This window comes from Chaetodon trifascialis, chromosome 5 (assembly GCF_039877785.1).
Source record: "Chaetodon trifascialis isolate fChaTrf1 chromosome 5, fChaTrf1.hap1, whole genome shotgun sequence".
NCBI classification, from domain to species: Eukaryota; Metazoa; Chordata; class Actinopteri; order Chaetodontiformes; family Chaetodontidae; genus Chaetodon; species Chaetodon trifascialis.
This window is the reverse complement of record NC_092060.1, coordinates 14,620,668-14,637,914: the sequence shown is the minus strand read 5'-3', so window position 1 is coordinate 14,637,914 and position 17,247 is coordinate 14,620,668. Positions and strand designations below refer to the sequence as shown.

Genomic DNA, 17,247 nt, shown 5'->3' with positions numbered 1-17,247 from the left:
TTTATGACTTTTTTTTTTTAACGAAGTGCCTCGTCGTGCAAATTCACAGAGTTTAGAAACAAAACATCAAAAGAAAACAGGTGAACACAAATTGTTTTAATACATCTGCATATTTCTTGCTGTGGGTGAAGGAGGACGGCTTTGAGGCCAGGGATGACTTTGAAGAGGCTGACCAGCTGCGAATAGGAAATGACGGCATCTTCATGCTCACTTTCTTCAGTAAAGACTCGTTTAGCATTTCAGCAGTCGACATGTGAACTCTCCATACGAGTAAACTGACCTTCAGTTTCACGATGATAGAAGTGGCTGGATTTTTATTAAACATGCATTTCCACCTGGGTGAGAATAGTCACATGTGATCAAGCAGTTCAAGTCAAAATGAAACCAAGAGTAAATGGTGACTTCTTTTTTTTTTTTTTAAATAGAGCTGGCATTACTTACCACACACCAAGTGTCATTGGACATTTCTTTTCTTTAGTAAATAAACCAATCACACAAAACTGAGGTTAAACTGAACGTGTAATCTTGACGATTCCTATGGAACTTTACACCACGTGAAAAGGCATCATTATGGATGAAAGTAATAATGCCTGTTGATAATTGATAGCACCACTTTCCGGTTAATTTCTGAGAGGATCAGGATGAAAACATAGATGAGGCAGATGTCAGCAACGTGGACAACCTAACCAGCAATGCAATGATGTGGAAATCACTGGTACCATTTTTATTACTTTGCTCAAAGATACCCAAGGCCTCTGAAAGGCCTCACATAGGTCATGTTTATAGGAATATGGGGGGGTTTGATGACGTGACTCGGACATAAGATTTCACTAGCAAACGCATATTATGCACGTTGGGTTTTTAATGACTGATTCTGCCATTCTTATGAAAATCTGCTTTCCTCACTCTCTTGATACAGTGGGACAAAAAAGTATTTAGTCAGCCACCAATTGTGCAAGTTCTCCCACTTAAAAAGATGAGAGAGGCCTGTAATTTTCATCATAGGTACACTTCAACTATGAGAGACAGAATGGGGGGAAAGAATCCAGGAAATCACATTGTAGGATTTTTAATGAATTAATTGGTAAATTCCTCTGTAAAATAAGTATTTGGTCACCTACAAACAAGCAAGATTTCTGGCTCTCACAGACCTGTAACTTCTTCCTTAAGAGGCTCCTCTGTCCTCCACTCGTTACCTGTATTAATGGCACCTGTTTGAACTCGTTATCAGTATAAAAGACACCTGTCCACAACCGCAAACAGTCACGCTCCAAACTCCACTATGGCCAAGACCAAAGAGCTATCAAAGGACACCAGAAACAAAATTGTAGACCTGCACCAGGCTGGGAAGACTGAATCTGCAATAGGTAAGCAGCTTGGTGTGAAGAAATCAACTGTGGGAGCAACTATTAGAAAACGGAAGACATACAAGACCACTGATAATCTCCCTCGATCTGGAGCTCCACGCAAGATCTCACCCCGTGGGGTCAAAATGATCACAAGAATGGTGAGCAAAAATCCCAGAACCACACGGGGGGACCTAGTGAATGACCTGCAGAGAGCTGGGACCAAAGTAACACAGGCTACCATCAGTAACACACTACACCGCCAGGGACTCAAATCCTGCAGTGCCAGACGTGTCCCCCTGCTTGAGCCGGTACATGTCCAGGCCCGTCTGAAGTTTGCTAGAGAGCATTTGGATGATCCAGAAGAGGAGTGGGAGAATGTCATGCAGTCAGATGAAACCAAAATAGAACTTTTTGGTAAAAACTCAGCTTGTTGTGTCTGGAGGAGGAAGAATGCTGAGTTGCATCCAAAGAACACCATACCTACTGTGAAGCATGGGGGTGGAAACATCATGCTTTGGGGCTGTTTTTCTGCAAAGGGACCTGGATGACTGATCCGTGTAAAGGAAAGAATGAATGGGGCCATGTATCATGAGATTTGGAGTGAAAACCTCCTTCCATCAGCGAGGGCATTGAAGATGAAACGTGGCTGGGTCTTTCAGCATGACAATGATCCCAGACACACCGCCCAGGCAACGAAGGAGTGGCTTCGTAAGAAGCATTTCAAGGTCCTGGATTGGCCTAGCCAGTCTCCAGATCTCAACCCCACAGAAAATCTTTGGAGGGAGTTGAAAGTCCGTGTTGCCCAGCGACAGCCCCAAAACATCCCTGCTCTAGAGGAGATCTGCATGGAGGTATGGGCCAAAATACCAGCAACAGTGTGTGAAAACCTTGTGAAGACTTCCAGAAAACGTTTGACCTCTGTCATTGCCAACAAAGGGTATATAACTAAGTATTGAGATGAACTTTTGTTATTGACCAAATACTTATTTTCCACCATAATTTGCAAATAAATTCTTTAAAAATCAGACAATGTGATTTTCTGGATTTTTTTTTTTTTTTTTTTCTCATTTTGTCTCTCATAGTTGAGGTATACCTATGATGAAAATTACAGGCCTCTCATCTTTTTTTGCAGTAATCTGTGTATTTATCTGTACAATAATCGCTGTCAGCACCATAATGACTGACTGTGGGAGTGGGCACTGTCATGGACGCAAAAGAGGTTAGAAGCCAAGATGAATGTCAACCGTTTGTCTTGTTTTGCTTCTGTTGCTTTATGTTTCTGCAAAATCTCAAAAATATCATATATTTGGAATTATTACTATTTCCTGTCAGAACTTGCTTTACTTTACTTGCTTTTACTCATTGAACAGTGATCTTGTCATCTTGCTGACACAACAAAAAAGTTGTTTTTGCGCAGTTCCACAGGCCACAGTTCACATTTTCAACTTCTTCTCAGGTCATGACTCTTATCACTGGAGCACACAGGGCATCTGACTACATTATATACCAGCTATTTCTTAGTTTTTGCTTTGCTTAGTTCTGATAAGAAACTCTATGATCATCTCAGTGATGTATTGTTTAAAATTACTCGGTGATATAAACATTTTCTACCTTTTGACTGATGCATTATCAAAGCACTGCCCTTCAGTATTGGTAAAACAATAATATAACACATACTGTAACACTATGGAAATCTGCACATTGTGTACTTATATTTTTGATACCTGAGTTACATTTCGCACATTGTACGTTCATGTGCAAACATCTGGTAATAAAAAATTCCGACAGCACGTAAAGGCAGTATGTGAGCCTGCTACAGTCCGGGCGTCAGGAGGGGGAGACGGAAGGAGATGGCCGACTAGGAGGCAGTGTTACCTTTGCTACTTCGTTGGCGAGATTCCGTTTACTTAACACATCATCGCAGCTTAAGTGGGAAGAGGACGTTTTAAATATTTTGCTCCTCTTTCACAATGGCAGAACAAAACAGCAATGTCAGATATCAAGAGGTATGTACCAGTTTGCTTGCACGCTAAAACGGAGCTAACAGCTAGCGTTAGCTGCTAACAGCAGTCAACATTAGCCTGTCAGTAAGAAGAAAACAACGAGCTCAAGCGATATTTGTTTACGGGCGGGCCAGAGTGAGCGAGAAATATCTCAAGCTTATATCAAACCAAATGCCTCACAGTGAGGGGATCTAATAAACGAATGATCATAATTTCGTCACATGTAACTTGAAGCTCATGTGACCTGTTTTCATTTAGCAGCTAACTAGTTTCTTAGTGGTAGCGTTAGCTAGCATTAGCTGGTTTGAACAGGAATGTTGCGTGGTGTCACTTCGTGTAGCTTTGAACCAAAACCGTTTCACTCCCTGACAGTCCTGGTTGAGGGACTGTCAGTCATTTAGTCTCCAGAGACAGAACAGGATCAGAATACTAATGTGAAGGTGCCGTCTGGTCGTTTGTTGACACGCAGACGATGTGTGAAATCAGCAGTGCAAAAGTTATACGGAGGTGTAATTGGGGCTCTGCAGTTTTAGTCATACCTCAGAGGTCACTGCAGTGCAGCCAATCCTAACTATTAGGAGAAAGGGATTGTTGCAGACATGTCTATCTCAACCACCACTTGTTGCACAGTGCATTAAAGAAGTGCTGCTGGTTAACCTTGCTACTCCTTTTTTTGCACCTTCAGTCCATCTGCATGGTGCTGTTTCAACACTTGGCCTAAATAAACATTGGCTGTGCAAACCAAGGGGTATAGGTGGGCAATATGGATAAAACCCTCTTGTAACTTCACGTACAAAACAGCATCTTTATTTATTGCTTCGTAGCTTACTGGAAATGCAATTAAGAAAGTGTTTTTAAAGGTTAAAGAACCCCACTTTGGTTAATTTCGCAGTGTTATTTCCTGTCCTGAATTCCATATACTTCTAACAGTTTTAATTCATCATAGCAAACAAGTAGAGTTTTCCTAAAGGATGTCACTTAAGGTTGACCCAAGTTATGTAATAAAAATTTCCCCAGCTGGTGAATGAAGAGGAGCCAACCCAGTCGTCCCAGGAGGGTCCTGCCCCGGATGCACCTCCACCCTACAGCAGTATTGCTGCAGCAAATGCAGGTTAGAAACCTTCACAGCTCCATCACATACTGTCAGGTAACAAACAGAAATATTTGAATCCATGAATATCAGTGCCACTGCATACTAGTACTCAAAAGTGAGTAGTTTTTGAGTAGTATTAGTGTAGAAGTACTTGCGGTGAAATCTGTCAAAGGAAGGACAGTAGTTATTGTGAAGAGCTCTTTCCACAGTGTGTATTTGAGAGTCACGTATGATCTAGGCCTCAACCGGTGGAGTATTTTAACGTTCAAGTTATTTCACTAACTGCATACACTGTTGACTACTTTACGGTCTAATAACGGCTAAAAAACAATGAGCTCATCTGGTGTTTTTCAGCATTACAAACGCTGCAAAGTAAAAAGTAACTACAGCCATTAGATAAAAATTCAAAACAAGGGAAAACAGTACAGTATTTTTCACTGAAATCGAATTGATGTTCCAGTTGCTTATAACTCACGTGTACTAAAGTGCAGTGCGTGAATACAGCTTTGTCAATATGTAAACTGTCAACCCTACAGGGAATAATGTGGAGGGGAATAGCCGTGTGTGCAAGGCCTTTTAGACTGGTCTGATGTTTCTAATCTCACTTCTCAAGAGGGCAGGGGTCGTTATGTTGCATAAGTGGGTGTAGCCTTGAGCTCTTCCTGGGTGAGTCCATTTATCGTGTTCAGTGCTGTGTGTGTTTGAACAACACTAAGGAGCATTCTGGACAGCTGCCAAATGACCCAGATAAAAGTCTTGACTTGTATTGGACAGAACATAAGCCGTAATGGACACATACTGTACATGACTAATGTCTTTCGTCTTAATGTGACTCTTCTCTCCCTCCACCCCGACGCCGTGGTCTGGTTTTATGACTGCTGCTGCTTCTCTTTGTCTTCTTCTTTTTTTTTTTTTTCTTTTTTGGAATGACTTATCCATATTGTGTGTATTTATCTGTGTACTGATACCAGATACAGTCTCCTCAAACTGGTGATAGATGTGTTTATTGGCTCCACGTAGGAATGAAAATATAAGCCTACGTGTGTTTTGGAAGGAGTAACTGCCCCATAATGTAGGTTAAGTAGTAAACGTAATGTGACTCATTCTCAGAGTTAGACAAGGGGTGGGATTAGGCATCTCAACAGTGTTTATTTGGCAGAAAACCCAAAGTATATTATATAAGTGCAACAGTCAGTGCACCACAGGGCATGTCTATCAAGTACATTTACATACACAGTAACACACACACACACACACACACACACACTGACACAGCAGAGGGAGATCTCCTTGAACAACAACACCAGCTGAGCTTGTGTTGCAGTATGAAGTGTGGAGATAAGCCAAACTCTAACCCTACACAAAAATCAAGGTGAAACACAGTTAGCTACATCCAGGTTACTACGGGCTTCAAGAGAGGGGAAACACTGACACAGTTTCTCTTTACTGTCCCTCAATATTACATACACCAACACTGCTGCGTGTGGGTCTGCGATAAATAGCTACCCACCACATCACCCTCTGAACCTGCTAACACCAAACTCAACAGGCTAACAGCAAAATAAAAAATAAAGTGACCTAAAAAAGGCAAAACTGCCAAGTTGTAAGTTTGAAGTTGGTCTGGAGTTTATTATATTTAGAAGAGTTTGTTTTGAGGCCTCTGTACCTGGATGAAAAGTCATGTGCTTGTCACCTCCGCAGCTTTCTTTGAATACAAGGAAGATGGAGGAAGATTTCCCAACCCTCCATCCTACAGTGTGGCCACCACCTTGCCATCCTATGATGAAGCTGAGAGAAGCAAAGAAGAGGCAGCCATCCCCCTGGTCACTGGAAGAGTCACGGTAGATTGATCTGATTTTCAAGCAGTGTTTAGAAATATTCTTCATCACTAAAGTGCTTTGTCAACAGAGGTGAACACGAGTTGTTGTAATACATCTGCATATTTCTTGCTGTGCGTGCAGGAGGATGACTTTGTGGCCAGGGATGACTTTGAAGATGCTGACCAGCTGCGAATAGGAAATGACGGCATCTTCATGCTCACTTTCTTCAGTAAGGACCCGTTCAGCATTTCAACAGTCGACTTGTGAACTCTCTATACGAGAAAACTGACCTTCAGTTTCACTATGATAGAAGGGGCCGGATGGTTATTAAACATGCGTTTCCACCCGGGTGAGAATAGTCACATGTGATCAGGTAGCAGAACAGAGAGTCCAAATGGGGAGCAGGTCATGGTGACTGAATGGCTCAAACACTGGACTTTCATCCAGTCAGCAGCAGTTCAAATCAAAATGAAACCAAAAGTAAATGATGACTCTTTTTTTTTTTTTTTTTAATAGCGTTAGATGACTTGTTAGTTTCACTTGTCAGTCCCACTACATTAAGGCTTTGGATGCTGCCTTATTTTATATATATTATATGTATAAGTCTGGTCATTGAACAGGAAAAGACTCCTTCACGTTAACATTTGTTGTGAAGTTGCTCTTGAATACTAATTCGTGAATTGAATTTAGCATATTCTCAGGGGCTGTTAAATACTGTCCTGGGTGCAAATGACAGTGCACTCACAGCTAAATATGGAGGAGGAGGAGAAGTTGTGCCAGCCAGTGACTTGAAAACCATCTGACATTGAATGAATATCTCCTCTGTCCGCTGGTCATGCTTTATTCATGGTCCATGGCAGGTTTGTGTTATTATGCCAAATGTTTTCTTTTACATTATTTATGTTTTGGTTTTTTTTTGTCACCAGTGGCATTCCTCTTCAACTGGATCGGCTTCTTCTTGTCGTTCTGTTTGACCACATCAGCTGCCGGCCGATATGGGGCCATCTCTGGCTTCGGTCTGTCCCTCATCAAATGGGTTCTTATTGTCAGGGTAAGAGCTGTTCAGGGAGTATTCACCACCGCCAGCTCGGCGACTCATTGGCTGCTCAGAACTGTGGTGGTGCAGATTTCTTAGTTCTTATCTGTATTGCTCCACTGAAACACTAAAGCTAACAGGTCCTGTCTTCTGTTTCTTCCAGTTTTCGACCTATTTCCCCGGTTACTTTGATGGACAGTACTGGTTGTGGTGGGTGTTCCTGGCCCTGGGTAAGTTACAGACATTATTCAATAAATGAATAGCCTGTCCCGTTATTTCCCATGATTCCATGATGGTCAACAATCTTCTGCTGTATTATTTTAACTTCCTGCGTCACAAATCTTTTCTTTGCCGTCCAGGCTTCATGTTGTTCATCAGGGGCTTTGTTAACTACTCCAGAGTGCGTAAATTGGCTGATCCCACCTACGCCACTCTCCCCCGAACAAGGGTACTCTTCATCTATTAGAGGTAAGGTGAACGCAGGACTTGAGTCCCACTGAGAGAAGAGATTAAGGCGACTATGGGACTGAACTGTTTATTAAAGAACATCTGGCATTAATTACAACAAAAATGCTATTAAAAGTGTTTCTTCAGTAAATACAGCAGTCAGGGTCACCATCACTGGTTGGCAGCTCTTTGAGTCTGAATCAAATTCCTGATTAGTATCTGAATGTTCAGTAGACAAATCTGCACATCCCACTTATGCACAAGTGAACAAAGTACCACATCAACCTCAACAATACAGACTTAAGAAAACAGATTTCCAATAGCTTTTACTGGCAGAATCCACATCAAACCAGGATGCGCCGTCTCTGCCAGCAGCTGATGGAGAGTCAGCATCATACCTGCTTCCTAAGGAGCCTCCTGCGCTCCGTTTAAAGAGGAACAGCACCATTTTTACACACCGAAGCCTCTTTATTACTGTACATGTGAGAAAAGTTTGATAAATTTCCCCAACCTCTGCAGCCTGCTAGCGGCTCAATGCTACATGAGCTACTACAGCATAACACAGAAAGTAGGTGTGTGTGTCTGCAGTGAAGAAGGGAAGGATTTATCAAAAAACAGCCAATACTGATAATTCTCAACAGGTGAATTCATGAGGTTATCTCCCAGCTGGTGTAAGACCTGAAAGGATGAGGCAGAAATCCAAGTTAACTGGCTCTACACATCTCATCCTCACGCTGATAAGCAGATAAATGTAGGAGATCAAAAGAGGCTGAAGTTAAAGTGACGCTTTAACATTGTCGCGTCTTTTCTACATTTGATTTGTTCATCTTTCCTTTACCCAAATTCAGGATGCTGGCTGCGGAAAAACTGGACATGACCGACACAAGCAGCACCTCTGTGAAGACTTTCAAATTTTACGTGAAGACAGCACTCAACCAGACGAGTCACAGATGAAGACGACTCTCAGTAAAATATTCAGGAATTATATCACTTGTTTTATTTTGTTTTGAAACTTTATTAATGGCGAATGGTTAACAATAATAGTTCCTTAATGTATTCATTAGTGGCGAATGTTAAGTACTATTTACATCTCTGTCTGTAATGTATAAGTAATGCCTTATATCATTTGATGGTAGCATATGAGCATGCTTCTGCCCTTAAGGTCAATAAATAGGGAGAGTCTCATGTTGGTGACACTTGAAGCCAACAGGTATTAGTTAATACAACACTCTGTAGACTTGCCATAGCATGCAGCACACTTTATAATCTGCACTAGTCTCACATCATGGTTTTATTGTGACTATTATAGGCTGTTTTTTAGGTACCACATATACTTGCAGAGCTTTCATTAGGCTGTAAATGGTGATATATGGATTAGCACATAATTCACACCTGTTGGCTTTAAGTAGTGTTGCCCTTTTTTTAGCCAGGAGGGGGCAGAGTTGTCTGCTGCTTTTAAGGTATTAGAAACTGTTCAGTGAGGGCATTGTCTCCTTGTACATGCTTGTGATTCAAACACAGTGTCAGTGAGGTGCACCAGAATTACATCCATGTGTCAGAAGTTATGATTTTACCTGTTAAATATTTTTGCTGCGCATTAAATCGGGTGAAACTGTCCACTTTGGAAATCGAATTAAGGTTACAACTATGATCTTAGATGATGGAGTTTGTCTTCTTAAGCACGGACAAGCCGCAGCCCCGAAAACCAGATGGCCACATATGTCAAGTTACAAACCCCAGAGCTGCTCGGCTGACAGTGAAGGGACGCCAAATGTTTTGGACATTGACGGCAACAAAGATGATTTTTTTTTTTTTTTTTTAAATAATGGGCATATGAGGACATTTTCTGGTTCACGTCCTTTAAAAAGATCAAAAAGCTCATTTAGATGTAACAGCTTGACATTTCCATGACTGTTCAGTGAGTTGGCGGCTCATTCGTTGTCAGTGGAAAAGCTCAGAGATGAGAGAAAAGAGGCTTGGCTGTCTGGATTTCAGCTGTTAATGATCTCACTCAGACATTTCAGATGATCTAAGAGCATAAAAATAACTCCAATTCCATTTTCAGGAGGGTTTTGGCCTTAAGATTTAATTGACAGACGGGGATGGGAAATCTGTTTTTTGTTTGTTTTTGTTTTTTAATTCACAAGGTGTAAGATTTTAGCTGTCGTGTGGGTATCAAAGTATATCAAAGAATGTTGAATGCAGGTGCACTTTTAGAAATATGACCAATAAAACCCAGAGGACGTTAACATCATTATTTGAAGTTGCAGACATATAAAACCAGGAATGAGTGATGCAGCGGTGCAGGATTGTGTCTCTGTTTCATATCATGGACGAAGCAGATCAGGTCAGAATAATGCAGCTTCAAGATCTAACCCGTGTGGACAGTGGCAGGAGTTAGTCTGGATATTAGCGTGGCCCAGCAGTTTGCCTCATCGGTTCACTTCATATTTCTGCCATGGCATTGATACAGACTCGTTCTGCTTCTTTCTATGTGACGTAGAGCTGCGACCTCGGGGTTTGTTGATATGAATCTGTACAGAAAACATTTAGTGTTAAATAAATGTCACTTTTAATGCATCATTTTTGAGTTGTCTGGATTATTGAATGGGGTGTCACTGAGCCTTGGTGCTCAGATATGCTCCCATGATGAGCAGTGTCATACCACTATAATATCACAGGATTTACAGGTTAGTATTATGAATGGAGTTTTGGGTGGGAAGGGGGTAAAACATGTGGCTCAAGACTGCAGCAGAGCCACAGCCTTTATATAATATATTCAATGGTTCACTGTGACATTGTGTACATTGGCGGCATCTAGTGGCAGCAAAGTGTAGCGGAGTGTTGGACACCCTGGCATATGCACAACTAAGAACCACGACTGGAGAGGAAGGTGGAGGTTACAGAAAAGTCAAACTACACATTTTACTCTTGTGTATTATTCAGTGTTTTCTCATCCCACACAGTTACTCACAATGCGCTTTAGTCTGAGAACCACTACTTGAGATGAAATCAGTCAAAACACCACTGGTTTAGCCTCAGTTACGTTTGGTTGGTTGTTCACCCCTCACATTTCTTCCGTCCCCCCCTCTGCCACATAAACTGGGATGTTGTGTTAGTGGACAAAAAGAAGAAGACGTCAGGTCAATGACCAGCTGCTCTTCTGTGCACATATTAGTCTTCATCTTAACTAGAACCGACATACATCTGATCTCAACTGATCTCATATCATCAACAGTCTTCACGCTGCTTGTTCATGCCTCGTTCCAGCCCAGTTCATGAACTAAAATGGTGAAAATGTGTGTGGTGGAGCTTCGTGTCTGTTTAGGTGGAGGTGTCAGAGTGCGTTCACTCCCCGGAGTCGCGCAGCTGTCGGGGCAGAAAGAAGATGGCCTGCTGTCCGATGTGAGTCCTTGGACCCAGTTTAGGTTTCCCATTCTTTTTCAGACCTACGTACCAGCTCCTCTCCTGATGCTTCTGAGATAGATATGTGTTGTAGTGGTTCTCCTCCAACTTCTCCAGGAAGTAACATTCATCGGTCACTGCGGCCTGAGAGATAAACAGAAAGGAAGCAGCAACAGCTGACCGCACTTGAGGTTAAATGCAGTCACCAAAGTTTAGACTGAGATTGACTAATGGTGAGTGATTAAACATTTACAAGTGCCTGTGTCATTACGCTTGATGTACTGATCTACACACATCATCAGGTGGACTGCAGATACTCACTGAGCTGTACAATCGGCCCTCGTCGCTCATGGCCAAATATCGGTCGGCTTCTGTTCCCTGGATGACTACCACACCTCTATCCACAGCTTTGAGCTTCAGAACAGCTGACAGGAGGGCAAAAAATGGCAAAGATAACACGGTTTAAAATCTTTGTTCTCGAGTTGGATGACTACATGAATTATCGCTAGTCTAGTTCAGAGCACCCTTACGCATGTGACTGAATGAATTTGTTATCTGGAAGTCTTTCCTGTCTTTCAATATCTGAAGTATAAAATATGGAGCCTCTTCGCCTAAAATGTTTAAAATCTTCATCTGTTGTCTCCGGCCAGATGTTTGATAGAATAAAGGTCATATCTCAGGAAATTCATACACAGACCATCATAAATTTAGAGGTAGGCATGGTAGTTTTCTAAGACTGATAAAGGGGGGCAGCTAGTAATGTTGACATGTTTGTGGCATGAACTTTCATATCTGACATTATTCGGAGGGCCTATATTTCCAGAATTTCTGAACAGAAGCCATAACTCTGCACCAAATAGCACCATGTGTCCTAGTACTGTGTGTGTTACACCATTATACTGTTTTTTTACATAGTGTGTCACAAGTCTGTGCTACTTATTGTACTTCGTCATATAAGCAAGATCAATAAATAGGCCTTCAAAGTCAAACAGACCAAAACGGAGCTACTGGAATGTCCCATGTCCTGAAAATGAGCCGCATCCCCCTTTAAAGTGTCGGTAACTTCCTGCCACATCCCACGTCTCTTTCCTGCTCCTAGAACCAGACACACCTGCGGTGAGGTAAGTGAACGCATCATGGCAAAGGCCTGACCTGGACGTCAAATGCGCAGTGCAGTGCGGTCTTACTGTGAACGTCCCTGTCATCCCTCTGGCCCTGCGCGGTCCCATCGGGGAGGATCTGGAGGTGATGTCCGCCATTCATGCAGTACAGTCGAGTCAGCCGCCTGTAGCCCGGCAGCAGGCCGGTAGCCACTGCTTGATCCTCGTGTACAGACGCCTCCTCGTCCGCCATCCTGCTCAGAGGAAACTCGGCCGTGTAACCAACCGGAGGGTCTGCAGAGGAGCCTGGTGGTCCTTCAGAACAATCAGCGGTCTCTGTCCCCTGCAGCGGTCAGGTGTTTACACGCTCATGAACGAGCGCAGAGATCACCCAGGCAGCTGGATGCGCGCGCCCGACTCCTAGCCTCAACCTTCAATGGGGATATTTATATGGAGTGTGGTCCCTGACACTTACAGACCTCAACTGTAATTTTTTAAAAGTGCAGTAATGTGAAGATGATACTACTACTACTACTACTACTACTACTAATAATAATAATAATAATAATAATAATGATAACTTATTTAGAGTGAGTTAAAGACTCAAAAACTTGTAGGTGTGGTTCAATCACAGTTGATTGACAGTCGCCAAACAACCCGCCAATGCTAAATGCTGATTGGTGCACAGAAGGACGTGACATCACCCTGTCCCAACTGAGCCACTTTTTTGTCCATTATTTCTGCATCATCAAAGCCGTTTAACGAAAAACAATGCACTTTTGACTTACTTGTACTTGAGTATTTCCATTTTATGCTCTTAATACCTCTACTCCACCATATTTCAGAGGGAAATATTGTACTTTTTACTGACATTTATCAAACTGATTAATAATTCAGAACTTTGCAGATTCTGATTCAAAAAACAAAATGCAATCAAGAAAAAGTCGTGATCTGTTATTATAGATTAAGACGTTATTGATCGCAGGTGGAAGTTCACAAACTGTTCATATGAGCTCTGCCTTTACATGCTGTATCATTCAAGTAATATACACATTAATGCATTTAATAATCTATGATCCAGTAATACATATATTGTTTGAAACGAGCCATTCTGCATAACGAGCACTTTTACTTGTGGTATTTTTAAAGCATATTTTGATGCTAATACTATACTAATACTATAATATTAAAACCCAAAGGTGGCTGAAGTTTGCTCTTTTACCTCATTTGAATTAGAGGAGCTGCTGCTGTCAGCCAATCAGGGCCCAGAGTTTGAAATGCCCTCCTGACTGATCCTCATTCATACCATATGATTGGTTAAAGTGTCATGAAAACAAGACCCTTTAACACGCTAAACTCTCTCAAAGTTGAGAATTTCACTAACTTCGACAACAGTCAATACACCAGCTGCCAGAATGGAAAAGCGCATTTATTTGATGAACAAGTGCTGGGTGTGACCATGGAAAGTGTGTTACAATGAGCTTACTGGTTTCCACTGTTCAGAATCACCGAGTTCATATCATGGCAAGCGTCAGGATTACAGTTCCTTGTATTTCGAGAAGTACCACACAAAGACATACAGTTCGACCTTTAATCAATGGAGGAAAAGATCACCTGGAGTCACACTACAGAGAGAAATGATACAGAGGGTAGGTATAGAAAAACTTATCTGGAGACAAATACACCACATTTCTTTACAATGGATTATATGTACATCAACAAATTGTAAGCAAAACAAATGTTTTTTTGTTTTTTTTTAGAGAAAGCATATACCAGTGAAACATGATCTGCCCTTGATAATTCTCAAAAGTTAATGTCTGCATATGTTTTATACAAAATAGATTTTCAAACAATATTTGGGTAGTGCAAATCTTTTTAGATTCAAGCTGGTTGATTACTTTCACAAACAGTTTGTGTGTGAAAAAGACTGACTCCTATCCTATTCACAGTATTACACAATTTGACCAAAGCCGTTAGAGTAAAAAAAAAAACAACAAAAAAGTGTTTAAAAAAAAAAAAACAAAGGACCGTCCATTTGTCTTGTAGGAGCTACTTAATTTACATCAACATATGCTGAATTTGTATTTGCTTTGGTCACCTTGTAGTCAAACATCAAATAGGCTTGTGTGTGCAGTCTTGGTCGACTGATTACTGACTAAGTGTATCTGTTATATGAAAATCTGTCCTGCAGAGATAAAATTACATGTGAATCTCCTGTATGAAAATAGCTTATACTGGGAAAAGAAGAGGGCACAACCACATCTTGTTATGTGATGGTGATAGATTATCTGTTGTTTCTATTGCATATTCAGTTGTCCTCCTCAAAAATGTACAAATAAGTAAGCAAGGATACATTTTTGAGCAAGAAAAGGCAAGTGTGCAATTTCATATATATATAAATATATATATAAGTGTGTATATATATAGATATATTTACCTGTTTAAATGAACAGCAGCAGCAGAGATTTAGATACACTGAATGTGAAAGTAACCCATGGGTAACCCCTTTGCAGTTAATGAAGATGGTTTTCAACTATTTTGAACAAACTTGAGAAAGAAAAATGACAAGTATGATTACTTCTGAGCATGGGTGTGAGTGACGACTGTGGCAGCACATTCCTGAAACTTTATCCTTATCTGTGACGTGACTGACAACTTGAACCTGACAAAAAATCATACACCATGAATCACAGAAGCAGACATATTTTGGGCAATGTTTTTGGTTCTTGAAGTCAGGACATAATCGACTTAACACGAACAATTACATGCTGTGCGAATCAGACATCAAATTTCAACCACCTGAGCATGGGAGCAGTTCAACATTTAGAATGAGTGCTTTCATTTCTTGTTGCTGGGATAGCTTGGCGACAGACCGACAGCAGAACAGTTTGACATTTTCCATTTTTAAATGCACCAGTGAGCAATTCAGAGTTGCCCACTTCACATACTTATCCAATTATTTTAAACTGGCAGGACATCACCTTTAATCTGTCAAGAGTATTTCTTTGAAACTAAACAAACTCCTCTTTAAGGCTCGCATTCATGTCAAAGCCTGGATAACTGTGTGCTGATGAATTGATGAAAATGTTGCAGCACATTTCAAATTTCCACAACACACAAAAAAGGGATACCGACAAAACTACATTATTTTATGTGATTACACATCTGCAAGTGCCTTGTGTTTCATTAACAACGAGCTCAATCCAGAGGACTGAAGCTCAGACAATTCAGGACTTTTTATCTAGTTGTGGACACATTTAGACGCTTCAATACTCAGACTTGTTTCCTGCTCTCATAGAACCCCGATTCCAAAAAAGTTGGGATGCTGCCTGAAACAACGACCGAGTCTTTCCAGGATGCCCCTTTCATACCCAATCATGATGCTATCACCTGTTACCAATGAAGCTGTTTACCTCAAACCTTAAACATATTGTCTTTATGCTGTTTTCTATTGAGCATACATCCAAACAGATTTACAAATGATCTCAGTTGGTTTGATTTCTGTTTTACAGCGTCCCAACTTTTTTGGAATCAGGGTTGCACAAACACTGACCAACTTTCAGCATCACTGACAACAGACAAAACAGGAGTTTGGCACAGAAATAGTTCCCAGAGAATAAAGGATCCATTTTGCCTGCCTCCCCAGTCAGTGACGCTCCACTCGGACTCTGTGAGGTGACTGGGGCTAAGTGCTTTCAAACATCTGGGGTCTTAACTACTTAACAAACAAATGTACAAATACAGTAAAGATACAGTGACATGAAGACAAGGTGCCTACTGGGGTGTTAAAGGAGCAGAGGGGGTTAAACTGAAGGGGTCAGAGATTATCAGCAGCTGTGGGAGGTTTACTGGGTGATGAATCTGCCAACATATGATCCAAAGTGCTGTATACACAAGCTGTCTATCATGCAAACTGTTTATTTTAAAGGAACAGCTACTTGGACATCTTGGGAAATATACTTATTCACTTTTTGTCGAGTGTTAGAGGAGAAAACTGACACCACTGTCATGTCTGTCAGATAAAAATGAAGCCATGGCGAGGAGCCTGATACCTTAGCTTAGCATAAAGGCTTGGAATGGCTAACATGGCTCAGTCCAGCACCTCACAAGCTCAGATGATGTTACCTTTAAAGAACAGAGCCAGGGTGGTTCTGCTCAAGTTTCCAGTCTTTATGCTAAGCTAAAGCTAACTGGCTGCTGACTCCAGCTCCATATTTACTGGAAGAACATGAGGGGTGTCAATCTTCTCATCTTTTGGCAAGAAAGCAAATGAGCGCCATTTCTAAAATGTTAAGCTATTTCTCTATGAAATACAGCAGAGCAACTGTACAAAGGCTTTCAGTAAGTAATCATCCAAAGCAGATGCTTATTGAGAGCGTGGACACACCGTCGCACATGGATCATCAGTGGCAGCATCATGACTGCATGTTTGTCAGTTTTACAAAACAGACTGTAAAAAGAGCTTAAAAAAATCAAAGGACGTTTTTTTTCGACCAGTTGTAGCAATGTTAGTTTTCCTGTTGTTTAAAAAAATGACATAATCTTGCAAACACAATAAAATATGCCCTCTATGATTGGTAGACGCAGGTACACTATCACATTCCATTATTCGACTATTGGGTAGAAGTGGGGGCAAAAATGAACATCAAAGCGGGAAATTTCCTATTAGAAAAAGTTCTCTACGTTCCACCTAAAGTCATATATGTACTGAAGACTGGTACAGCATAACAGTCTTTCTTCACAGTCTTTTAAAGCCTTTAGCAGGGTACAAAGTGCTCAAATCGCACTTAAGGAGCTGAGTGTGCGCGTGAGATTGCGTGAAAGAAAGCAGGCTTCGAATATTCTTTCTTAACGACAAGGATCATTTCTACACACGGAGGATGGACCAAGCTGCCACTTCTAGAGATAAACACAGCCATTGAGAAAAAAGGAAAACTTACAACTGCATGTAACATGAAAAGTACAATCAATGTACAATGAAGGTAGACCATGGT

The 17,247-nt window shown here is 41.2% G+C and overlaps 2 protein-coding genes across 2 annotated transcripts; one reads left to right on the top strand and one right to left on the bottom strand.

Annotated features, from left to right (window-relative positions):
- The first annotated feature begins 3,164 nt into the window (after positions 1 to 3,164).
- ndfip1 (Nedd4 family interacting protein 1) lies at positions 3,165 to 10,331 on the top strand. The gene is made up of 8 exons (XM_070962995.1): positions 3,165 to 3,355; positions 4,370 to 4,463; positions 6,147 to 6,286; positions 6,407 to 6,494; positions 7,192 to 7,316; positions 7,465 to 7,531; positions 7,661 to 7,769; positions 8,597 to 10,331. The coding sequence occupies exons 1-7, from the start codon at positions 3,320 to 3,322 to the stop codon at positions 7,765 to 7,767; spliced, it is 657 nt and encodes a 218-aa protein (XP_070819096.1). The 5' UTR covers positions 3,165 to 3,319; the 3' UTR covers positions 7,768 to 7,769; positions 8,597 to 10,331.
- Positions 9,572 to 12,688, bottom strand: fgf1a (fibroblast growth factor 1a). The gene is made up of 3 exons (XM_070962996.1): positions 12,341 to 12,688; positions 11,475 to 11,578; positions 9,572 to 11,297 (listed from the first exon to the last, which is right to left on the bottom strand). Exons 1-3 carry the CDS (start codon positions 12,504 to 12,506, stop codon positions 11,097 to 11,099), a joined length of 471 nt encoding a protein of 156 aa, XP_070819097.1. The 5' UTR covers positions 12,507 to 12,688; the 3' UTR covers positions 9,572 to 11,096.
- Between the last annotated feature and the right edge of the window lie 4,559 nt (positions 12,689 to 17,247).